General features: G+C 36.3%; 1 protein-coding gene across 1 annotated transcript in view; it reads right to left on the minus strand.

Annotated features, from left to right (window-relative positions):
• Positions 1-659: 659 nt before the first annotated feature.
• The window catches only part of XRCC5 (X-ray repair cross complementing 5), a 50,248-nt gene continuing 24,578 nt past the window's right edge, over positions 660-26,329 (minus strand). The window contains exons 14-22 of the mRNA XM_042827014.1: positions 25,288-25,421; positions 23,120-23,316; positions 19,241-19,331; positions 17,765-17,834; positions 10,349-10,458; positions 9,749-9,845; positions 7,701-7,768; positions 2,922-2,993; positions 660-2,119 (exon numbers count right to left, since the gene is read on the minus strand). Coding sequence (XP_042682948.1) covers positions 2,105-2,119; positions 2,922-2,993; positions 7,701-7,768; positions 9,749-9,845; positions 10,349-10,458; positions 17,765-17,834; positions 19,241-19,331; positions 23,120-23,316; positions 25,288-25,421 — 854 coding nt within the window. The 3' untranslated portion in view covers positions 660-2,104. The remainder of the gene's footprint in view (positions 2,120-2,921; positions 2,994-7,700; positions 7,769-9,748; positions 9,846-10,348; positions 10,459-17,764; positions 17,835-19,240; positions 19,332-23,119; positions 23,317-25,287; positions 25,422-26,329) is intronic.

Raw genomic sequence — 26,329 nt, forward strand, 5'->3', positions numbered from 1 at the left:
TACATCAGACTTCATAACTGAAAATGTGAGCATAGACTAAGTGAAAGATTTTTTCCAGTCATTTGATAAGAATCTGAAAGCTGATTCTTCAGCAAAGAAAAGGTATAAAATGAGAGTGCTTTCTAGTAAAACTGAAGGTGAATCATAAGCTTCTGATGACTGATGCTCAGAAGGCTAGGTAGACAGACATTTTGCTTGCCTTCTAAGCATTCACTTTAAGTCATAAGATTCTGTCCTCTTTAGTCCTATCAATTCAGTTACTAAGTCTGCTTTATAGGTAACGAGACATACAAAATACTGTGTACAATCCTAAATGCTTGACAGAAGCAATACACACTAAAAACCATGGCCAGCTGATTAAAAACAAGTGGAAAATCCCAGTCCTCACTTAGATTTGCAAAGTAATTCTATACTCTGTTTGGTCATGAATAAAACTTACCTCTGCAGAACAGTAAAAATCATTTTACTTTGAGTGTTGTGAAAGTTTGTGTTAGTAAAGTACAGATAAAGTAATAACACTCAGCTTCTTGCGAAGGCTTTCTATGTTCAGTGTTTGCATTGTATGCCCAGAAAAGGGCTTTTTGATAGTCCTTCCCAAGTACTGCTACACAGGTAGTTAATCTAGCTTTAGCAAGCAATGTTCCAAAGAAGACAAAAGCTATCCATTAAATCTTTTATTAATCAAAACAATTAAGAAAATGTGAAAAAAAAAGCCAGAATTACACCCAATAAATCGGTCTATTTACAATTCAGAAAAATACTTTTATGTAGCATAAATGCTCTAAAGGCCTACAAATTCTACCTATTCCCTGCACTCAGGAAACTGCTTCACAGGTGCATTAACCCAGTCAAGACAGGACAAAAGAGAGGAGAAAGCAGGTCTCTGTGTAGGGAGGTGCAGGAAAAAGCAATTTCTGTTTCCTACACAGGAGCTGTAGAGCACAGACATTCCATAGATACTCTTCAGCACAGATGATCTTTTATCTACAGTTCGTTATTATTTCTTATGATATTATTACCACTTTGCACAGTATGTTTAAACACAGTAAGAATAGCTTTTAAAGGAATGAACCTGGCTGTAAGAAATAAGCATCTGTGAAGGTGTCATTAGTGCCCCTTCAGATCCGTAAAACAAATCTGAGCATCTCTTTCTGAGCAGTATCTGACTACTTTGGATTGCTTTGCATAGATAGTAGCCCATTTTGGTTATCAATGTTAACGATCATCAGTTATCTGTCATAGGTGTCAGAATATAGATTTCATAGATTCCTTTGCTCTGCATTAGCAGTTACCTGCAGTGTAACAGGGATATAAATGATTCATTCATCCTTCTAGCAGCAGGAGTGTATCTACAGTACTGTATATCTACAGTAACCATACTAGTTAAAAATATTAAAACAAACACAACAGAAATCCCAACATATGAAAGGACAACTTATAACAGAGACAAAAATTTTTAGGAAATTAACTCTGCTGCTGAGCTGAAAGAAAAGAACCTGCAGCACAGAAAGATGACCATTAGTGCTAATTTGGGTACATTGCAGCAAAATCAGCACACATCATTTTGCTTGTGTGCTTCAGATTCTGTTGTTTATTTCAATCAATTACTCTGTGACTACAATGATGGTTTGTTGTTTTTTGTTTGTTTGTTTTTTTCTCCTCTCTTTTTCTCACCTAGGGAAAACTATGAAAATACGTTCTTTTTTCTTCTATAACTCCATAGCATTATGGAGTTACATCCATTAAAAATTCTACATTACCTGGTAGCCTCACTGTGACATTTCTATCTTTTCATGCAAAGTAAGAAGAATTTCAGGAGTCACCAAGGGCTCTCATTAATTTTGTGGTTTCAGGGATAAGATCAAGAGAAAAAAAGAGATTCCTTAAAGCTATCATTACTTCACAAATACTTTCAATCTTCTGTTCTGCTCTTGAGAAGTCAGATGACATTTATACCGGCTGGGAATGTCTCTAGGACTTCTGCTCTCATTCACAAAAATAAAGACGATTTACTGCCTTCTCACTAACATTCCTTTTATATCCCATCTTACACAGGGAGATCTCTTCAAAAACTTGGCAGGCATAATCACCACGCATTACTTGATCACATCATGTCCAGCTGAAATAGAAGCAACAGATTCAGAAAAGGCATTGAGTTAAAGTTATTTCTTATCTGTGTTTAGAAAATAGAAGAAATTCACAAATCCCTATATAACATAAGTGGAATTTATACCTGAGTTCTAATATATTATTCAAGTTTAATACTAAGTTGTTGTAAAGTACAAAAACAAACATTAAATCCCATTTTCAGATAACATGTGCAATTCATAGATGCAAAAAATACACTCTAAAAGCAGAAACCTGCTTGCGGTTAAAACTTTATCAGAACTGCCTACACAACCAGCTTAAGTCTTGGAGATAGATTTGTAATGATTCAACTTTAAGAAAAAAAGCCTAAAATTCTTATTAAAAATCTCCTGAAATCCTTGAATTTCATGAAGCCTGTATAAGAGAAAGTTTATTGAAAAGACTAAAATGTCTTTTTTTAAATGACTTTGTTTTCAACCCACATAAATAACTATTCTAGACCTACAAGCTTCGATAAATGCCATTATAGTAAATTACAATAGTCTGCTACCAAAGAAGCAGCCCTGTTGGCTCTTTTGAAATACACAAAAGGACAGGATTAATCTATGCAAACACTCATGTTAGTACACAACAGGTCGTTTGCCTTCAATGACATTTCACATCTGGTTGTGCTTTACAACAGAAGTTAAGTATTTTCACTTGGCTCTTCATTGACTCAGCTCCTCAGGTGTTTCCTAAGCCATGTACTATAATCTACTGCTTTAAGAAACTCTCACTCCAGCTTTCAGTTAAAATTGAGTTCTAAAGCCACACCCTGTCTTTATGGTACTCACCAAATCATCAACATCACCACCTTCATCTGTGGCAGGCAGAGTTTCATTTTTCTTTTCTTTTGGAGTCAAGAACTGAAAATACAACAGTACAATACTTATGCTTCTGATGAAACTCAGATCCTTAATGTTGGATGAACAGAATATTAACACTAGCACATTGTAATTAAAAATCATGAATCAAATTCATTCTGTTTTCCATCCTCCAAAACCACCCTAAAACAAAGGAAATTTCCAAATACTTGCTTTTAAAGGATTCTGTGGAGTCTGTTTAATGAAATAGACTCTGTAGAACTCAGTAAAGTTTCCTGTTTAGTTCAATGAACATTTTTCACAAATGAACAACGACAGGAATTCGAAAAAAAGAAAAAAAACACTCAAACATGCAAGATGGTTAGAATGCTGGTCTTCAAAAATAGAACATTCATTATGTAAAATTCTACTGCAATAGCTGCTCATACCAACTCGCCATATGCCCTCCACATAAAGCATGTCATCCTTCAACAGAGGATAAAGCTAACTTATTCAGATACTGTAACTACTGAAATGAAACACAGCAACAACATCAGGAGTACAGCCACCTACAAATTATTTTTCTCAACCTAATATAGTAGGGAAAAAGTAGTATTTCATCTATGATAATAGAAAAAATAAAAATATAGGACTATGAGTTTTAGTTACAGACTCTAATAACATAGAAATTACTAAACAATTTCTGGATAGAAAATAATCATAGAATCATAGAATCACAAGGTTGGAAAGAACCTATAAGATCATCTAGTCCAACTGTCTCCTCATCACCATTGCCACCACAAGCACTAAATATAATACTATTAAACAGGCAATAAATACCTGTTAAGATTTTAGGTAACTTGTTTTCTGCTAACAGCTGACTTCTGAAAGCAAATTTATGCTTTTCTGAGGCTTTCACCTCATACAGCCATGCGGGTCATGTAAAAAGCCACAGAATAGCTATCAGAGTGCTACCTACCCCCAAGATAATACACTGAAATGTTATTTTACTTAAGATGTTCTGATCCTTCTCTGGAACAACAGCAGCATCTTTAAATGATGGGTAGAACGCCAAGAAGTTGCCTGCTGCATTCTCCCACTATATCAAGAAGTGATCTTATGTTTTAATGTCTGAGGTCACAATTTTAAATCACTGAAAGAGGCACTCCATCAAATTCCCTTTACTAGGTAGAACATCAATAAGTTAATTTCGTAGTAAAGTACCAAATCTAATATCCAACAGGGTAAAAAGCAAATATACTGTGGTTAACATCACTGACAGTTGATGCAGGCAGCCTCTGCCTAGCTGTCTCAATAGACAAAGGTCAAACACTTCCTACATTCTGAAGAGCAACATCCAAGAACAATGTAGAAAACCTACTCTACAGACAGCATTCATGTTTTACCACGTTAACATCAACTTGACTTAGAAATTTTGAAGATGCAAAAAACTAAGGTGACAGGGGCAGAACAAATTATAATTTCAAGCTGTTGTACACTTGCCTATCTTATTTTGCTAACAAAGTTCTCAATCTAGTAGTAACACAAAGTGCATATTATGAAACTAAAAGATAATGATGTTGTCAATTCTGAAAGGCTTTTTTGTGCCAGATCAAATTTCCTTTTATGCAGTTAAGATTGCTATTTACAAAAGTAGCACATTTTTTAAGCTTTCAAAATTAGCCTTCCAGTATTAAGTAGAATTAAGTATATACAATTAAGTAGAAAAAGCTGAAAGCTAAAGAAATGCAAGATGAACTTTTGCGGTAAACTGCAATGTGAAGTTTCCATCAAATTCCAAACACCCAAAATTATTTTTTCCTAAATCTGTTTGCATTAATGCAAAAGCAACCTACATATAATATTTGAGCTGAAATCAATTATTTTCCCCACAGTAACCAGAAAAGTACTTTGACATTCCTGCTCTTTTAGCTGTTCTTACATCCAAAAAAAGCATTTGTATTAGAGGAAAAAAAAGCCACCCAAACAAAAACATCAAACCATTAAGCCATTTTCCTCAATGATGGGAAGAAAGAAAAGTAGGTATGGATAACTTAGCTCAGCCAAAAAAAAAAAAAAAGAAGAAACTTGTACATGTCACCTGCCTAACAAACTGCCATACCAATCTTCCCCATCAAAGAGCAATTCAATAAACTTGGAATCTTGTATCCAAAACAGTACTGAGAATGCAACCACCCAGAGATTTGCACAAAAGAGAAAAGGCTTCTGCGTCACACAGGGCCACAAGGGCAGCCAATCCCTTGACCTCTGAACTTGCGATTATGACCATACAACCTAATACGGAGGTGAAGAAAACTTGCATTGCGCTGCTTGCTATTTTAAAAGATCCAGCACAACCCATCAGGGAAAGGTATCACTTTCATTATTGAAAATAAATGAACTTTTTTGTAATCTACTATAAACTGAAGAAAATGCTGGCCTGGCACACCAAAGGAAAGATGCAGCTCAGCTGAACTGGACCAACAGAGACCAGATTTTGTATCAGCCCCATAAATTCAGAACAAAATTTTAGTCTATGGAGATCTTATTCCAACAACACAACTCTTCAGTTGCTTTTGTAAAGAGTCATGCAAACCCTTGACAGGGGCAACTCCACAAATTTGGATCTGGAGAACATTATCTAGTGTGCGCCTGGGACTGCCAACAGCCTAGTTACCAGAAAGCTGCGACTCATTTATCCTGAAATGCAAGGTTAACTGTCACATTAGAGAACTCCTGCGCTCTCAGCAGCCCAGAGCTGACTCCACACAGTCTCTGTTATTCCCCTTGTTACAGCTGTCTCAAGACCTTCAATCAATCACAAAAGAACTTCTTCCCTTACTGCAAAGCCTGGCTGACTGCAGGTTGATGGTAAAAAGATAAGTCACTCTTAAGTCAGTCTACCAGCATTTTGCAGCTCCATCTTATTCTGTAACTCTACTCCTTGCTACTCTTCATAATTTCTGCTTCGTCCTTGCACAGTGTTCCTCCTCTGCCACAAGCTCATAGTTAAAAGAAATGTAAACTCTAAGATCTTCATGGTGTATGGGAACTGCTGAGTCACGGCCTGAACCTCTGATTAATCACCTGAGGTGAGCCTTGAGTCAGCCAGAGGAGCACAGGTGAAGGCAATTCACCTGTGCTGCCGGAAGGGGTGGAGCCAGGCTCCACCCCTCCTGGACCTATTTAAGAGCTGGCTACCAGAGGGGAAGGATCTCTTCTGGAGATCCCCTCTTTGGTATCTTCTGGTGAGCTCAACCCAAGGGTAAGCTCTTCCACTTATTCTCTTTTGTGATCGTTGTCTGCTTTGCCTTACTCTCATTGATTGTATTGCGATTGTAACATCTTGATTATACAAAATTATAACATCTTGGTTATACACATGGCTAATAGAGATTTCCTTAAGGAATAGAAACTCATTCACAGCCTTACCACATTTTGAATGCCAACGATAGTTTCAGACTAAAAAGTGAAGTTCCCAAGAAATGATTTGGCCTACGAAGTTTCCAAACAAATTCATAGCATTTGGAATTTATAACAAGAGTTTATATTCTTTAAAACCTCTGCTAGGGAAAAAAAGACTGCTCTATAAACTTATGGGTGATAAGAAACAACCAGTAGGTCCTTTGTGCTCACAAAATAACATCCTGTCATTTGTACTGGGTACACAAGCTCAGCTTTTTTTTTTTTTTTTTGGATTCTTAGGAGATTTCTTACATTTTTGTTTTCATGACACTTCTGTGCCTTCTTTACCTTGAGATAAATTGCTATAGATTAAAAAAGCAGTTTCAAAAATACAACTTTTACCTACAAATTAATTAAACTACAGACAACCCACTTCAATACCCTTCTGGTTACTGCTCACGCAGGTCTGGAAGTAACAAAAATCAATGTGGCATCTTGCAGAGAAGCAGCTTTGCTGAAAAGTACTTAGTGATTGCAGGTACAAGTTTACCTTGAGGGATCTGTAATACAAAGACCTTTCTTCTAACCTACTTAAAGTTATGGTGCTCAGCAGCCTGACACAAGGCTGCCCTTACCTTCTTATCCTCTATGCACAAATACAATTTTTGACAACAAATCTGAATTCTGCCTTCCTTCAACCTGAAGGCATCATTCTGCCCTTTATAATTAATTCCTTTTGTAACTATGACATCCTTCATTCATCCCACCAAACACTTATTATAGTGCTTTATTTCTGTAGAAAGAATACATGCAAGTGCTCTGATTTTTTCTGTCTGAAAATCAGTTATATGATCACTGATAACATCATCAACATAATCTATGGTGTCCATCACTCCACAAGACTGGCATGAAGCAGAAATCACTGAGATAGCTAATTTTTACTATATATGCAGTGATAACTTTATATTGCTAGTTAGTAAAGCCTTTAGTGAAAGAAGGCATGCTGGTTTTTTAACTGGCATGTCAACAATGAGATCACTCAATGAGTTCTTTTTATGAGGTTCAAATAGCAGTCTTGAATATATAATTTATTGCTGCTAAACTGAGTTCCTGAAACCCCTGTTCTTTGTAGAGAGTATTTTCAGATAATTACATCAAACATACTACTTCTTAAAGACTAATTAAGATATACTGCTGCAGTACACACTAGGGCATTATTTTTGTTCTGGATTGGGGCAATATTAATTCTATGGCAAAAGAACTCTATCATTTCTTACATCCTATTTCATTTATACACATTATAAGCAATTTTCTGTTCAACAGCAAGGAATCTATACAAATAAGTGCTAATTAAAACTATGATACCTTTTCAGCTTCTTCACTAGTCACAGAACTTCCCTCTGCTTCATCTTTAGTGATCAAAGAAATTCTGTCTAAAAAAAAAAAAAAAAAAGATAAAAAATATCATAAGAAGGCTTCCCAAAAACACACCAAATTCCAACTTTGGCTTGTATCATCATCATCACCACCAAAAATAAATAAAATTGCTCAAAGGAAAATGTGACCTGCGTGAGTCAAATATGATTTAAAAATAAATTAATGAGAATATTCATAAGCTTGTGGAAGTCTCCATTTAGGAAACTGTTAATATTATGACAATCACACTAATGAGATACTGAAATCACAGATGAAATGCTGAAAGTCTACAAGACATTACACTTTTAGTCATTCACAGCATGCTCTTCAGTCCATAATAGCCTCAGAAATATTAACTCTTACCATACAAATACTGATGCTGTGGTTCTACAGTAAGATTACCAGTGTTGATTCTACATTTACAGGATGACTGTATCTTTTTGCATCAGCACCACCACTCTATGCAGTGATACTACTCCTCCCCTCTCCTGGCCCCAAAAGAAATTAAAATAAAAGTCCAACCACTACCTCTCAATTACTTGTCCCTGCCTATCTCACTGCTTGGCTACATGAAAGCTTGCACCTAAATAAAGAATTTGGGGGTATGAGAAGAAGGAACTGTAGGCTCAGGAAGGTTTCAGCAGCAGAACAATTTTAAAGGTACCTTAACGTGTGCCAAGAATCACCAACACACTGACTTGCATTCCTCATCTTTTGGTGATTGCTCATGACAAGACCCAATGCTACATTTGGTAGAATAGAGGGCATAGATCACGTGAAAAGAAGCAGGGAAAAGAGGACTTCTGTGTTTGGCAGCAGCAAGTGAAAAGCAGTTTCAGCTACCCAGTAGGGTCAACCTATTCAGACGGCGCATAGAGCACCATAATTTTATGATCTTCTCAGAAGATAATTTTGTATTAAAATACCATCTTGGTTTGCATTTATTTTTTCTTTTCAGAGACAGTTCAGTTTGTTGAAAATCATGGTTTAATCAACTAAAAATATTAAAACCGCATTCCAGCATGGCTTTGGAAGATCCAAGTTTCCTACTTCCAAAGAGTTCTTTTGGTTGTTGCTGGTTTGTTTTGTTTTATTTTTTTAAATCTTCTGAGAAGTTCCCCCTGCTGTATTACTATATAACAGTTCTTCAGAGTTGTCTTATGTTGCTGCTTTGGACTACTAAAACACATCCCCATCCTGTATTTTTAAACATTTGGATAAATCAGTCATTACACAGTATGGACTCCTCCATTTTGAAAGGCACGAACCACTGCATTCTATAGCAGGCACCCTTAAAATAGACAGCTGGGTTCCTAACAGATTTCCCTAGTTCTGCTTCCAATTAAAAACAAGAATATGATGTAAAATGTGTTTTTTTTTTAATAGTCCACTATGTTTCAGACTTGTGAAAACGTTCCTCCATTTATTGCCTGTGTAAATCTGAAGCTCTTCTGGAACTGCATTGCCTTCATCTCCCAGTTTAATCACAGGTAGATGTCATAGTACCACATATTCTGTTCTTCAGGATACTTAAATACAAAATGATCAGTGACACATTTCAGTGCTATCCATGCCTTTTCTGAAGCTTAAATTGGAACTATCCTTGTAAGCTGCATGAGTTTTTTCCATTTATTTTAAAATTCATTTGAAATTGTACCTTTTTATCCTTATTCTGTAACATTTAATTTGTCTCCTCTTACACAGTTCATATAGAGTTTCAACAAGACCTGGCAAGGCATTATTAAATATTACTGGTTTGAAACTATAAGGGCAAAAAATAAAGTTACACAGTATGAAAGAAAAGGTTTTTGGTTTTTTTTTTTTGTGGTGGTAGTGTGTTTGTATTTATTTCATGAGTTGTTTTTTTTGTTTGTTTTTTTATTAAATATTTTACGTAGGCAGCAGGAATGATCTGTATCAGAATGCTGTTCAGCGTTCCATTGCTAATGCAAGGTTTTTACCTCACATAATGGATAAAAAGTCAAATGGAATCATACCTTGTACCACAATCTCCCAGAAATCAGTTAAGGCTTTATCTTCTACCTTTGACTTCAAGGCCTGCAGAAAATCATTAAAGCACTGCACCTTGGATAGCTGAAAGAAATAACAGCAATGATTACAGGGAAATATTAAAGTAGCTGCAAGCTTAATTCTTTATAAAGTCATCTAAAATTGTGAACATGAAATTAATTATATGTTTTGACTGTATTAAAGCCAAGAGTTCTAAGGAAAGGTGAACCACAAAAACTGAATTAAAAAAAAAAAAAAAATTAGACACTTTATTACAACTATCTTGAAGAAATCTGCAGAATAGCTTATTTTTCCTCTTATAAATACCAAGTCACAAGCTTTGTGTTTTTATGTTTAAAAGAATAAAAAAAGCAGTAAGTAACACCACAGAATTTTTGAGTTCAAAAGCATGTTCTTATCTAATTAACAATAAAGAAAAGCAAAACGGGAACATTTCTAAACTTTCCAACCATATGAGATTCAAATCTATTAAATCTACTTCTCCTAAAGCAATGAGCTGCTGTTTTTAATATAGTGACCAGGCCCATCACGTCTTCAGTTTAGAAATGTTCACATATTACAATTACCTTCATAGCCTCCCCTCTGAAAACTCTAATACAATTGATCCCTTTCATGTAGTACTGTGAGCTTCTGTTTTCCAAAAACTGATCAATGCGGTTTATCAGTTGCTGACTCACTGAAAGACAAGGATAAATAAATAAGCAAACCAAAGAACCCATATTTTCAAGGAAAAAAAAAATCCTTTAGATCTGTCTCTCTGTTCCACCTTGACAAACATCAAAAGAGTTAATCATACCCATATTGCCTTAAATCACTCAATTTGATACCTGAGTATGTAAGTTACTGTCAATTACTTCAGTCTATTTGAAAGAGCTAGGTGTGCAAGGAAGACATTCAAGAATGGCCAAGGCAAAGTCTTAACCTGGAAGCCATGAAAAGAAAGCACTGGCCTAATTTTTTTTTAAATCAAAAATATAGCTAGAATATTTAGGACTTAAAGCTGAGGTATTCTACAACTCTACAAAGGACAGCCTACAAACAGCCTTTGAAATATACGCATATTTCAATTAAATTCACAGTTAAATTCACAGTGGGTGTGTAATAATGTCAAAACAATAGGTGTAGGGTGATTGCAGTTCAGAGACCACCTTGTCATTGACATTACAGTGGATATTGTCTCTGCAGTGGGTAGCTTGATGATTTTTCAAGGTCAGTGCTGCTTGTGATCATGGAGACAAATACTATGAACTGATTTTGCCTAACAGAAGAAAAGCAGAGGCAAACAATGAGACTTTTGCTGACAAGAAGGGGAAACATAAGCTTTATCGTCAATACTGAACAGCTCCTAAAAGGTAGGTAGCAATAAAGCACTGCAAATACAACTGAGAACATCAAGATGTGCTCTACAAACCCATATAAATTATCTTGGATTTTAGTCCTTTACTTTGTGTTTAATTACACAATTAAATTAATTAAATAAAGCTCAATTTCGCTTTCTGTCAGACACCCAAGTGTGGGAAAATATGTCCTTGCAGCTATTTCAGCTGTGGAAACGTCACTGAAAATCATCTGCTGCAATGATGGGAAATAACAGAAAAGACAAGGTTAAAAAACACACACTCACAGAAGACATCATATAAATACTACTTCCATTCTGCCTACAATCAGCACGAGTACTAGTTATTATACCTACGTTCTGTGATGCTTAACTGAACTAATCTGAACAGAATGAAACAGGATGTATTTGATACTCTCCCACCAGCATCAGACTCCACTGAGTTTCAACAAAAGGAGGTGAAGAGTAGTCTTGTGCAACAGCAGCTAGCACACAACGAAGTGTGCTAGTGCCACTGCCCCAGAGGTGATAAGCTCACTCCTGATTTATATTACTGGTAGCTGACAAACTGAATTGAGGTCTCACTACTTAAGCTCCTCAAGTTAAGTCAGTCCATTTTTTTCACGGTAAAATCTTCTCATTAAATGTTCTAACTTCTTACGAGTTGAATTAATAAAAGCAAGCCCTGCTGGTATTTTCAATGGTGGTGGTGTTTTGTTTCTGTTGTGGTTCTTTGTTTTTTGTTGTTCTGTTTTTTTAAATACTGCCTTTTCATTGATGTGTTAAATTAAAACCCCAGGCAGTACAAGGGTGCAATAAAAGTCTTCATTGTCAGAATGACTCTACCACACGGCTTGGAATTATCACGTACTGTATTTATTTTGCTTTTTTTTTAATTATTATTATTATTATAGAAAAGCCTTTTCTACTTGATTGCCCTAGCAGGCATCAGAACATCATTTTTTCTTGCTAATGACTGCAAATTCACTCTTTCTGAAATTTGTTTCCAAATGTGAAACAAATAAAGCTTCATACTGTTTTAACAGGCAAGAAAATACTACAATTATACAGAAAACAAGCAACAGTATATGAAGTCAAGATTCTTTTCATGTCTTGAAATAGCTTGGCTAAAATTGAGTCTGTCCATTGAATCTCCATTAAGTGACAGATCAATGATTGATGAATCTAAAATGGATAAAATGCCTTTGGTCCCCTGAAGTAATTTGATTGTCTAATCAAAACACAGACAATACCTGAGAGAGCAAAAAAGGATTTTAACTGGAAGTATAATACACAGAAAGTGGACTTCATACACCTTTGTAGGTCTTTGCAATCTTTTGACTTATCCAGTGGCAGTGATAATGAGTTGTATTAATGGACAGAGCTTAAAGCAAGAGTCACAGACAAATCAGTTCAACTACCTGCCAACGGATTTTAAACTGCTGTTCTGCTAGAATGATCTTTTTGCAACTGACAAGGAGGAGCAGAGAATTTTTTCTTTCTTTCCTATCCATCATCTGCCTTGTCATGAATGTGAATATTTGATTTTGAGTGCTGCAAAAAGTAGATCTGTCCCGGTTTGCAAAAACACACGTTCTTCAAGAAGACACAGCTCATACAGTAGCCCCAGTCATATCTGACGTCCTGAAGAGCAGGTCCTAGTGATGTGAGCTGATAGTCTATTCAGAACACCACCATGTAATAGTCACCTTCTCCTCTCACAGCCCTCTACATCTCCCTCCTACATCTAAGGAAATGAACTAATGAATTTCCGTATTTGGCCCATGCTGAGAATTCCAACACTCCTAATCAACATCTCATTCCACAGATCATCCCAAGAAATGCTGATCGTCTGTTTCCTCCTACTGTATCTGATTGACTGTGCAACAAATAGAGCAATTACGGACTGGAGAACTACAAGTAAAAATGTTTCAATAGAAGATCCTACCCCACTGGCACTGAGGTACTTTTCCTACTCTAAAATACACTCATCAGTGCTGCCACTTCATGTGAAATGTGTCATGAACAATTATATTCACTTGTTATCTCTGAATAGTTACAGCACAGAATTGTAGTTGTATTTTCCTGCTTGTTCAGTTCAGTCCTTGATCTTGATTACTATGCCAAACAGATGACAGTTCAATAATAGTTGAGATTGTCTCATAGTCTGAGTTCAATTCCTTGTACATAATTTTTTTTCCTAAAAAAATATTAAAAATACAGCCCCTTCTATGCACAAATGAATCCTATTATTAGCAATCTTTTGACTTATCCAATAACAGTAATAATGAGTTGTATTAATGGACAGTGCTTAAAGCAAGAGCCACAGACAAATCAGTTCAACTACCTGCCAATGGATTTCAAATTGTTGTTCTGCAAGGATGATCTTATCATAACTGACAAGGAGGAGCAGATTCTAAACACTGCCCTATTTTTAAGGATTTCTTGACTTGATAAAGGAAGTAAAAATTTTATCAAGAATCACTAAACTACTCTGGTGTGCTATGCGGTGCTGCTCAGTTTTCAAATGCTCTCTCCAAATGGCCATTAACAGTGGCATGGCTCAGAACGATTTAAGACTAGATGTCTGACAGTATTCTGGTTCAAATCCCATTCAAATCAGAATCATGGAGAACCAGGTGGCTTAGTGCTCTAAGCACTTCAGTATTAAAAAGTTCCAAATACAGAAAGTTTCCAAATTCTCTGGGCCACTCTTCCTATGTTTAACTACCATCACTGATTTTCTTCCCCATAAAATCTAATTCAGAATTCTGTTTGTTGTGTCTGACCCAATCACTGTGCTCTTCAAAAGAGTCTGGCTTTATCCTTTCTGTGAAGTAGAGACACAGAAGACTTCAAAGTAAGTTTTTCACATTCAGTTATTTGGTTTGCAAATATTATTCTAATGATTGAATCATTTTCACCAAACCTGTCATCGCATTTGCCCTACGAAGCAAGAGTAGCAATACTTTCCAATATACTCAAAGATCTCCACTAAGATAAAAACACAGGCAAGCAGCAAAGATATGCGCCAATAAAAAGTGAAAATAAATACTATCTTAAAAAAATTATATACATATCTCACTAGATAACTACACATCTCTGAGAAAATCTGGCAATTAAATACCCATTTTGTCACAAACAGTACATTTTCATTGCATATCTGTCATACACAATTCTTTTATGCACATGAAGCATCCACTGCAAAACAGTCTTGTTAGACATTTTACTCATGTGATCTACATGCCATGGTAAAAGCGAGTCACCTGAAGCAAGGCAGAAAGTTTACTGAAATCTACATATGCAATTATTGACTCACTTAACCTCATTCTTCCAGAAATGCCTAGGCGTAAAGATATTGACAAATATAAGCATAAAAGCTGGGAGTTCAATGCAGTTTGTAATGCCCACAAACTGTACAGCTATCATTTCAGACTTATTTCTTCACAGACAATCAGTAAAAGTTTAAAAAAAATCTTATTTCAACTACAGGACTTCAGACACCATATTCTCAGACAAGAGTCCTGCAGGATGCAATGAAATCTGGCAAACAACTTCCACAGAAAAGTTAGAAAAAAAAAAAAATATATATATATATATATATATATGTATATATATGTACACACAGTATTTTTTTTTTAAACTATTATTTTTATTTATTTATTTAACCACCTTCCATCAAGCGTTCCTGCCTTACACAGAATTGCATGCAAGTTCTATACTCTAAATTGGACATTATCTACTCCCTGGAAACACAGACATGAATGGAAATCCATAAACAGTTGCACATGATGTAATGGTGGTTGTGTGGCTACTCCTGTGGCATAAGAAGATGGCAAACAGCCACTGTATTTGAGTCTTCTCTGCAGCCACAGCACTGAAGAAGCTCACTGTATAGCCTTGGGAATAAAGATTAGATTCTACTTAGGGTAACTAATCTATTTTATTTGCATTCATTGACAAAAATGTCAGAAGCTGTTATGAGAAGACTGCTCTTTGTGATGACTGTGCACTTCTAACCTGTTCAAAACGAGACCTGCATAAACTGACATCTCTGCAGCAGTGAATGCAAACAAGAAAGTAAACGTGTCTGGAGAGGAAACATAATATTAGTTATAAGAACAATAAACAATGTGCAAGTTGGCACCTTCACACACCGCTGATCACGTGAACCATAAGTACATCCTTACTGTAATAAACTGCACAGATGTCAATTAAAAATGAAGTCAATTCCAGGGTTTGAGCTGCCAGTCTCAGAAAACCTACCCCTAACACCCTTGCCAATCTGAAACACTTGGATTTTTTTTTAATAGAATGTATTTACATATTAGCAAGTCAGTTCTCCATAGGAGCAAATACATCATCAGCTCTGTCCGCTGTGGAACTTAGTATGCAGACAAACACTGCAGCTGCTCAAGGCCCTGGCAAACCCGATCAGGTAGGTGGCATCCCTGCCCATGGCAGGGGGTTGGAACTGGTTGGTTTTTGAAGTCTCTTCCCACTCAAGCCATCCTATGATTTTGTGATTCTAAGCTGCACACAAGCTCCTACAAACAGCAAAAATCCCAGTCACCACTGCTAGATGCATTAATACTTTCACCTTTGTTGATTAATATACCATCAGGACCTGCTACAGTTCATTCTTATTTACTTTATCCCTCTTACCATACTTCAGATAACTCTTTTACTTTGCTAAGAGACTTGCTGTGGACTGGAAAGGGTGTGTGTAGTAACTCACATCTTAATTATAAACTGTCACTCTTCAACAGCTCTCCCGCTTGCTACAACAACCCTAACCCACCTCCAAGCAAACAGCTGAAGGAGGAAGGAATTGCTACCTTTTTTCCAAGTGAGAATGTAGGCTCTGTTCAGTTTGGAATTCTGCATTTCATCTTTTTATATCAGAAAGGAGAAACACGGGATACAGCCTAGTAGTTCTCTTGTCTGCATTCTGACACATAAAATGTTACTAATTTTTTCCAATAAACTACTACAACACCACACATTATCCTTTCCTGCAAAGACATTTTACATGTTCTAGCAGGGACAAAAAAAAAAAAAAAAAAAAAAAAAAACCACAAAAAAAACCCCAAAAAACTATTTTTAAGAAAAACCCTCACAATTACTGAATGGTTTTAAACGTGCCTGCAATGTTTTATGTATTGAACTACCTACAAGACTCTAAAGCAGAAATGACTATGCAAAAGGGAAAAATAATATGCAGAGCATGTTTTGATTTAGAATGGCTTCTCTCATTCCTTTACATGGGTGACTGCACTACACTGTCTAGTTACACCTTATAATTACAGAGCAGATCATACACAAAAGCAGATTTGTTCAAAGTTTCAGAAGCCATCCTGGCATGTACTGCAGTTATCTCTACAACAGCTAACAAGTGGATGTATTTAAGCACTCTTCACTTAAATGATCTTCAAGGGTAAACACTATACTTATTTCTGCTTTAAAGCCTTCCTACATGATAAAACTAATTAGCATAACAAAGTAGTCAATCGTTCCACAGTTTCAGCATTCTAGTATCTTGTACAATGTTTTTTACTGCATCTTAATATATCTGAGACTCGAGAACACAATTCAACAATTTCTCAATAAAAAGAACTTGTTCTGTATCTAATACAAAATCCACATAAGTAACTGGCTAGCTGTCCTGTATTTCTAGACATTCTGAAGAGAAATAGCCATGTAGGCTTCAGCAGACTATCAGAAATCAATACACTACCTAATGCACTCCTAAAATCATGCCCAAAAGCTTAAATAGCCAGAATAGCCAGCATTTCTCACAAAAAACACTTGAAAATGTTCCTTTGGGAAAACAAAAACCCACACTACATTAGTGGCTACCAGGTAGGTAAAGCTTATTTTGCCACAACCTTCAAATCACCATTCCAGAGGATGTAGGACCCTGTTCATCTTGTGCAACCTTTTTAAGATGCCTGTGTACATTACATATACAATAACTGCTTGGCATTTTAATACTTAGAGCATAGCAAACCAATGAGACAGTAGCCGACCTATGCTGTGCATTTTCTTCCTTGCCTCTCTATCAAAACCTTGTCTTTTTTTGTGCTGAGTGATAAATTCAGCACACTCAGAACATGCTCACACCTTTTGAGGTGCTTGCTGGTTATTACAATCCAACTTCACTAAATTTACCCATACTTTCTTCTGCTCACAAGCAGCAGTAAGAAATTATCTTTCCTTATAACATTCAGATTTCAGGCATTCAATTACTATTTCTTCATAAGACAAACTAAGTATGCAACAGAAGACAGGTTTCTCATACAGAGCCCATGCAACAAGCCTCTACTTCAAGCTAGAAAGATCACCTACAGCTGGACAAGAAGCTGATAAATAGCTCAAAAACGGTAACCAGTGCCAAGAGATCTTCTGTTAGAAAATGCAGAAGCTGCTACTCAAACCTCAGTGTCACTGTCTAGTGCCATCTTACACAAACCAGGGTGCCTGAGACAAGCCACCCATCTTTGCTTTGTAACATCAGAAACTAGTCAGTATACTACTGTAAAGCATCTCACAACACACAAGAAACTTGTATTTAGGAAAATAGATCACATCCACTGAGCCCTGAAGATGCTGGTAAATATAATTAAGATGAATAAAGGTCACTTACCATCTTTGAAGTCAGCATTTTTCTGCCTCACCAGAATTCGGAAGTCTTCTGCTGGGTTAACGCTGCCAACCTACAAAAGATACAAAAATGACAACTGGCTGCCAAAACCCATTTCTTTCTTCCTGGGAGGCAACAGAAATCTATTTATTTTAATATGGAAACAGAATTGGTACACTTCTTCACATGTAGATGCTGAAAACTTGAATTTTACAGCGTGTTAATGTAGAGTAGTCCTAGCAAAGGTTAGTCATGGCAAGTGCAAGAATGAATTTACTGCACTGCAATCTTATAAACTAACTACATTCTCTGGGGTTTAAAGGTCAGAAGCATAGTTCAAGCTATCTGCTAGTTCAGCTTTGAGACCTTCTGCAGCACAGACCTCTCACAAATCTTGACAGACACTTAATGAGGAATGGGAGCTCCCAGGCATGAGGATACAGAATCATTGACTTGCCAAAGCCAATAGGAAGCTCAAAATTAAAAGCTCATACTCATTTCATCCACTCCTTCTGGAGCAGTCTGGCATCTTAAAGATGAAGTTCTACATTTGCATACAAGTGCAGAAACCTTAAAACAGAAATAAAACCAGGTCAGATATCAAAGTTTACTGAAAAGTGGATCCAACAACCTTAGAATGAAAATTCACAGTGTTTACTGTTTCCTTTCAGAAACTGAAACTTTTCTAATTTTATTTCCAATGTTTATGTTTTGCTGCCAACATAACTCTTTCAGTAAACTTACTTGGTCTCCCAGTGTTTCTTTTAAATCAGGCAGTGCCATTTCTCAACTAATAGCAGAAACTGATTATTAGGAGTACAGAACATTGGTCTCAGCTCCACACCTTTCTTAAAACTCAACCATTCCTTACAAAAATGAACTCAAGAGGGCAGCACATTTGAAAATAAGGGTAGTTATCTTCATTAATGTTAAATCTCTTATCCTATGAAATAAAAATCTAATAAAGTTATGATATAGTTTTTACATATCCGTTTACGTGACACTTGGAATTAAGGTAGAAACCTAGCTTAACATTAAGATGAAGATAAATGCATTATTTTAGTATCCCAGCCAATGAAGCGAGCAATCTCTAAAATCAAGCAAGACCTCTGATTAAGTACACAAAGGGAGCTTTTACATGGCAGAATATATGAAAGAAGAATAAAACTCCAATACTGAACCCCAGATCTGTGATCCTGCTTTCTTCAGATCCACAGGCTTGCCTGCATAGTTCTAAGCTTTGTGGGAGAATTTTGCCTCAAAATATCCCAGGTTGATGGAAATCCATGCTAATATTGGTCTTAAGGCAGAGAAAATTTGCTTTACAATATTTAGCAGAGTCTACAAGCAGAAAAAATTCAGTCATATCTATTTCAGCTAGAATTCCATGCTTTATCAGAAATCCTGTATGCTGACTGCAATACACTCAGAAAAATTGATGTTCCCTTTCGATAAAAAGAGTTTGAAAACTTTACTTACAGAGGTGACATTGCCTTCAGCAAGTTTCATGATGCTAAAGCTATCTTCCTCATCTTCAGTTTTTCTTCTCTTAGCATTGGGTCCATCTTCACTGCAGCAAATGAAGAGGACAAAAAATGAGCAAACACTAAATCAAAGTAAACTCTTCACTAAATTAACAAAAATTACACTGAAGACCGGAGAAAATCTTCATTATTAAACTGCTCTCCAACTAACAGTAAACAACACTTCATTTTTCATCGTCTTCACAAAGAAGACAGTAGAAACAGAAATCATTCATGTTATTCATGCACCTCTTTCACACGTTTCAGAATACAGGCTTTTTCCAGTTGTTTTATTTGAAACCTATATATTAACTTTGCTATTTACTGCATAATGTAAGTCAATAAATCACGTATTACATGATATTTGGTATTCTCACCAACCTGCTTTTAAATTTTCTTTGCAAATTCATGCTTAACATTTAAGCGGGGGCAACCTGTTCCAGTGTCTCACAGCAACCTCACAGTAAAAAGTTTCTTCCTAATACGTAGTGTAAATCTACCCTCTTCCAGTTTAAAACCATTTCCCCTCGCCCTGTCACTACCTGCCCTTATGAGAAGTTCCTTCACTCTCCATCACCACACAAAGGGCTTTACATAATTGCACTTAGAACAGTCAAGCCTGCTAGACAAACCCCATCTAAGTAAGAATTCTCCTAGAACAACCTTAAGCTACACTCAAAATGCTTTCAAAAGATTAGGGTATTTTTAAACTATTATTTGTGGTTTCAGGCTATTAACTTTCTACCTTTGCCCTCACAGGTAGCGTACAAGGCGCATTCAAACCAGGAACTTAAATGCCAAACTCACAGGATTTTTGATTATGTCTTGGCAACAGAATGAATCCTGGTAATCACAAAAGAGAAAAGCAATCAGACACTGTGTCTTGTGCTCTTTAACATGATGGGCTACTGATACAGAAGAATCAATTTTAACGTAAGAGTAACTGAAAGGTACTCAGTGATCTAAACTGCAGTATATGCCTTCAAGGAATCCCAAAACTAAACAAAGTTGTTCTGAAAAATTCCAATACAGCAATGAAAAAAAGAAATAGAAAATTCGGGACAAAAAACAGATCAAGGACTGGGCCCCATTTTGCATTCTTCAAGGTTACAACTGACCTTAAAATCTGCATTGCATGCTGCTGAATTACCCAGTTAATAGAAAGAACTCATACTGCCTTCCTTTCTGTGGCACAGTCCTCCCTTCTTTGCAATCAGTGTCCATCCCACTTTGTTTCTGTGGTCTTCTCTGTTCTTTTACTTAATTTTGTCACTACTGAAAACGAAAATCCATCTCCTCAGCAACTCCTGTCATCCATCATAACCTTACTTATCACTCCAGGTGAAGTGATGACTTTGGATATGCCTCAGCACAAGGACAGCAGGACATCCTGCTTCATTCCCAGCTCTGCTCTTTCTGGCTGACCTCGAACAACTTGTTTTATTGCTTTGCACAGCCAATATCCTCTCCATAAAATAGAGAAACTGCTCCTTATCTAACACTAGAGAGTTCAGAACTTCCATGTGAACGCAAGTTCTTGTATGCACCGTGATGGTTTGACCTCAAAAACTGCCTTGTGATCCCTTGCAATGTCTTGAAATGCTTCTCCCCCTGCAATATTTTTACCATTTCAAAATGCTTTGGGGTTGGATATAGGAGGAAAATGTAAATGGTAATATGTAAGTGTCAAAGTCCTATCTACAGCCATCATTAAGCAAAACAGTACAACAGAAACTAATGAATCCAAACCCATTTATACTAACCAAGGATTTGACATTTAAAACCTGTTACTGATAATGCACTGATTAGCAGTATTTTTCTTTTAAATGTGAGATGTGCAACAACTCCGAGAATAATTAATAAAATGAAAGATTAATTTGAAATATCTGGTTCTACTTTCGGATAGATGCCTCTCACATAATGCAAAACTGGGTTTTGTCTCTCCAAAGTCAATCTAAGAAGAAAAATACATTTTACATAGAATGTAGGAAGCAAAAGTGAAACACATTAATGCTGATTGATAAAATTTCTATTAAAATATCATGGCTAAATTTATGCTGCTGTAGTCCTGCTCACACCTTAAAAGTAAGTAGAGATTCATCCAGTCAATATCATGATAGGTGACATCAAATGCAAGAGATTGATCAGCACTAATCTTTTTCAGAAAAGAAAGTAACTGTGAAGAGAACTTCTACCCAACTTTTTAAAACCTCTTCAGTGCAAACTGTCTACATCTGAGAGCTTTAAAAAGTCGAATGTTAGCGGTGCTTAACATCTTCCTTATCCACGTTGTAGTGAAATTTTTTTCTCATTAAATGATTTAATTGTGTCAGTCAGCTATTCCCAGACACAGATATTTATATCCTTCTGCTTACCTTATAGATCCTTTTCTTTTTCCTAAATCATTTTATATGCCCACACCAATTTTTAACTCAATTCTTTTTATAGTTGCTTTCATCTTCCTTCTAAATCAAATCAGTTTGTAACCAAAACAGCTTTCCTTCCTGCTTGTCAAATTGAAGCCTTTGGGGCAGTACATTTTTCAGCAACATGCCACAGCTTTTGGTTCAAATTTCTTCCTAGCTTATTTGAGACTAAGTTTTATGTTGTTTTATTTCCTTGTTTTAAAGCTGTTTCTATACTACTAAAAACACATACATAAATGTATGTATGCTTATAAACGCATGCGAACAGAACACAGTACGTGCATACAGCAAGGATAAGGTAATGTAATCAGTACGAATTCACAGACGAGACAGGCACACACAGCAGGGAACAAAAGAAAAAGCAATCTGTCTCCTAGCCTGTATAAAAAGTGTGGTCACTATTCCAGAACAGCCTGAGAAGTCTGAGGTCGTATTTTCCCAATGATAACAAGCTAAGAGGCTCTACCCTACCAAAAGCAAAGGATACGCATCAACTCTGCTTAGCAGGGCTTTAGAGTAGCTCAGAAACATTATTCCTTGAGCTGAAACAACTCAGCTAAAATGGCAGAAGGGTTGAAAAAGGAGCCAAGAACTCTCCAACATCTCAGAGGACCAGCCTGTTGTAGGCATTCAGTACATTTAATTTTGAGCAAAATAGACTTGGCTGGGAAAATAGTACCAATGCAGTACCAATTCAGCATTTTTCATACTTACAGCACAAATAATGTAAACACAGTATATGCACTAACAAGAGCCAAGAATTTTAGCTTAAGATGTTCCAGAAAGAGTGCAGAATATTTTAAGACATCCACATTTACTGCACAGCAGATAATAATTAAGCTTTATTTCTTTTGATTTGGTATTCAAAATGAAAACTGTAGAACAGCAGAATGGAGTGTGCTGGTAGTAATACTTAATCTTACAGATAGTTTAAAGTACTGAACTGAACCCTCTGATACTCCTATTTGAACTATTTTATAAATGTCAGTATGACAAATACTGTGATCACCATGCAATCAAGCACTGTAAAGGGCTGCCCCAAGAGTTAATGCAGTGTTCATCCTTGGATTTGCAAGACAAGATTGGATGGAGTCCCGAGATACTTGCTTTGATCTCATAGAAGACCCTGCCTTGAGCAACTGAGAACCAGAGAGCTCCTGAGATCTCTCCCAACCTGATGAATTCTGTGATTCTGTGACAAGTATAGATATGCAGACTGAATGCCACTATGTCTTGTCCAACAGACAAGTTGGACATCAGTGCTCTTCGAACACCCCAGACATGCTGTGTTACCACAGTGTTCTCCATGCATCAGCATTTTTTCAGTTTATAACCCAATATACAAAATGCTACCACATTCAGCGAGAATTAAAGTGCAAAAAAGTTTTTAAGAAAAAGTTCCAACTCACTCATCTTTAAAGATATCTTGAGCAGTCTTCTCTTCTTTTTTCTTGCCAGCATCTTTTAGAGGGAAAAGTGCCTTTACTTTTTCAAGTGGAGCCTTGCACCTTTCTTTTACCACACAGGGCACCTCCAGCATTTCCAAAAGGTGTTGTTCAATTGGTGGCAATGGCTCATTGGGGTGAAAAGCCTTATGCTGCAAACACTGCAAGAAACAATTTAAGGAAAGAAGCCTTTCAGGTTACATACTTTCAATGGAATACACTCGTATAGCACATACCTAACATCAAATGATACATATGCATTATCTTCCATATTAAAGAAAATACCTTCACATTGATGAGAAATATTTTATTTCACTGTGGACTGAAAATCATGTGATCAGATGTAAATAATAAAACTAAATGAGAACACATGCTGTAATATGTGCTATAAAAAATATTAGGAAAATCCCAGGAAAAAGTCACATGAGAGAAACGGTCAAAAAACTAGACAGCAAGACGTACAATTCAGTCTTGCATTCAAGTTACTGTCACAGTTTCTTGTCCCTCAAAGAAATATTTCCTCTTGGTCAAAAAAGCTTCACATGTATCATGAGTAACTTTCACTTGTTCAAGAGCAAGTAGCAAGAGAGAAGTTGAAAACGCACAGGTGAGGCACTGAACACAGGTATGTTTTCATAACAGCTTTGAAAAGAATGATGGAATGAAGAGGCCTTACAGAGGAACATAAAGTTGGAACAGATGGCCGGAGCTACAGAGAGGGCTCTTGGGCACCCCTGTGTGTCTAGCTATATAAAACTAACACACATACACACAGATACCAATACATGCAAATGCACGCATAGAAATACACAGGAGAATCTTCTTCCCAAGTACACTGCACTGGGTGTATTAGATGCAAGTGCAAAGGTAAGTACCCAGTAAACTGGGACAACAAGAGAGATTTGCTCCCTTGCTGTCAAACACGACCTTAATTTAAAAAGCAAAACAAACTTCTATTTATGCCAAAAAGCTGCCATTAAAGAACATCCAGACCATATGCTGCACATCAATACTGATGTGCTTTCATGCTGCCATTAAGATTCCAATCCATATCAGAGCATACTTTCAAAAAGAGGCAGTGGTACAAGGCTACTGATTTGGAAACACTTGCAATGATTTAAAGCATAATTATTTTGAAAGAGTGAGAATCTTGCTGGAAGCTGCAATAATGGCTCCTGTGAGACAACAACAACAAAAAATATACAAGAAAACCCAGAGATGATTTGACAATATTAAAACAGCATTAGGGCGACTGTCTTCTACAGTCTTTTGCATCTGAAATCTCTACATATGTAGCTGCGAGAGCTGAGCAGCCTGTAGCCACAGCCACCACTTGTCCCTGCTTTTCTGAGTAGAACATGACTTCTGAACCCTGAGATGGCCGATACTTGGTGCAAAACCAAGATGAAGTTGAATCAATTTAGCCTGAAGTTTTTTTCTTTGAAGACTTGAATTCCAAGGCATAATTAAGTTTCTCATCCTCACAGATGCAAAGAAGATCTTAATGATATGAAAAGAATTTAAATCAAAATGTAGACAGCTTGAAACAATAAGTTTAAGTAGTGTGAATTATTCTGCTTACCCATAAAATGTATTAAATCAGACAACCCAACGTAGTACTTCAAATATCAACCACGTTAGTCATTTATTACTGATCAATTTACCTCTGATCTATTTTGGAATCACTGCTCAATGAAATAATGAATAGAAAAGTGACTCTGCTCAAGATTTGATTAGATAGATAATGAAAAATTAAAGCCCTCTCAGTTTTCAGTGCATTTCTCTTCGCCCAAAACCTTAAGACTGATTTTTTTTTTCCTGTGTCATCATCTCCCCAATGCAGTGTTGAGATTCCCAATCCAGTTTTAACTTGTCTGCTCTGGGTACCTCCGAGCATTTTTGATGCTTTTGTGGACTTCTGAGCACAGGTGTAATTCCCCTTTTTCTCCTGGACATGAGACATTTTAGGAATAAAATGTATATCAATGACAATATGGAAATCTACACTTAAATACAAAAGCTTTTATATTGGACTATCCACCACGCAAATCATTCTAATGTGAATTACAGAGACAGAAAAACAAAAAGATTTAAGAATGTTTTTTAAGATGTCATATAACTTATGACTTCACCTGATATAACCTTTGAAAATGAGGGTTTGGGATTTTGCTCGGCTTAAACAGGTCCTCAAAAGTTTCTCCATCATCATCTTCATAAACCAAATTCATAGAATCAATCAAGGAGTCAATCGCAGATAACTGATCCACTAAGGCAACAATTAAATACAAAGAAGGATTAACTTGCAGATGGATGCATTTCTTGAAACAATTTACAGATGAAGATTCTCTTCAGAATGTGAAATTTTGACAAGTCATTAAATGCCACAGAAGACTGCACATACAAGAAATGCCCCAAATGAATATGGGCGGCAGACAGTAATAAAAACTCTGCTTTGTTTAAGGACTACAATGTAAAGACATAAAACTTATAGGGTTTTGTTCGGTTGGCTTTTGAGTTCATTCTTTCCTTTGGAAGACCTCAATTACTGCTGCCTTCCTGCTTCCATTTTTCTTTTTCAAGTTGTTTTCATTTGCAACAGAAGGTTTATAGGACACTTAGAAAATGAAGAGAAAAGTAAATTTGAAAAACTAAACTAAGTAATATAGATTTTAAAAGTTAGGATTGCAAATTAACTCAGTTCACAATAGTCGACTATTGCTCTGGTAAGACAGGTTTAAGATCTGTTATCAAAACTGCTGGTTACAGAAAAGTAAATAGAAAACGTTTCAGAAACCCAGTCATGCCATAAAACCCTGATGTGCAGATGTCCATTCAATGGATCACACTACAAATTGAAGTGGGAGTGGATTTTAAACTGCATCCATCTATGCTCACTGCTATGAAAATTCACAGAACATTGAGTCAAGCTTTGCATGGCTGCATACTGTATAGTTCTTCAAAGATGCTTTTCCTTGAATCTGGACACAAGTAAATGCTTCAAAAAAAAAAATACTGGAACATAGACAATACATCTCAGATAGTGACCACAAGACCAGCTTGTTTGGAGTGATTGCTCTATTCTAATCCTAGCTAACCAATCACATATTGCAGGCCCTGCACGATCTGGCCATTTAGTCTCACAAACAAGCTCCAAGATCAAGGTTTATGGAGGAC

The sequence above is a fragment of the Centrocercus urophasianus genome, unplaced genomic scaffold (assembly GCF_019232065.1).
Source record: "Centrocercus urophasianus isolate 14NV4802_14NV808 unplaced genomic scaffold, USGS_Curo_1.0 seq_28, whole genome shotgun sequence".
Taxonomy (NCBI): domain Eukaryota; kingdom Metazoa; phylum Chordata; class Aves; order Galliformes; family Phasianidae; genus Centrocercus; species Centrocercus urophasianus.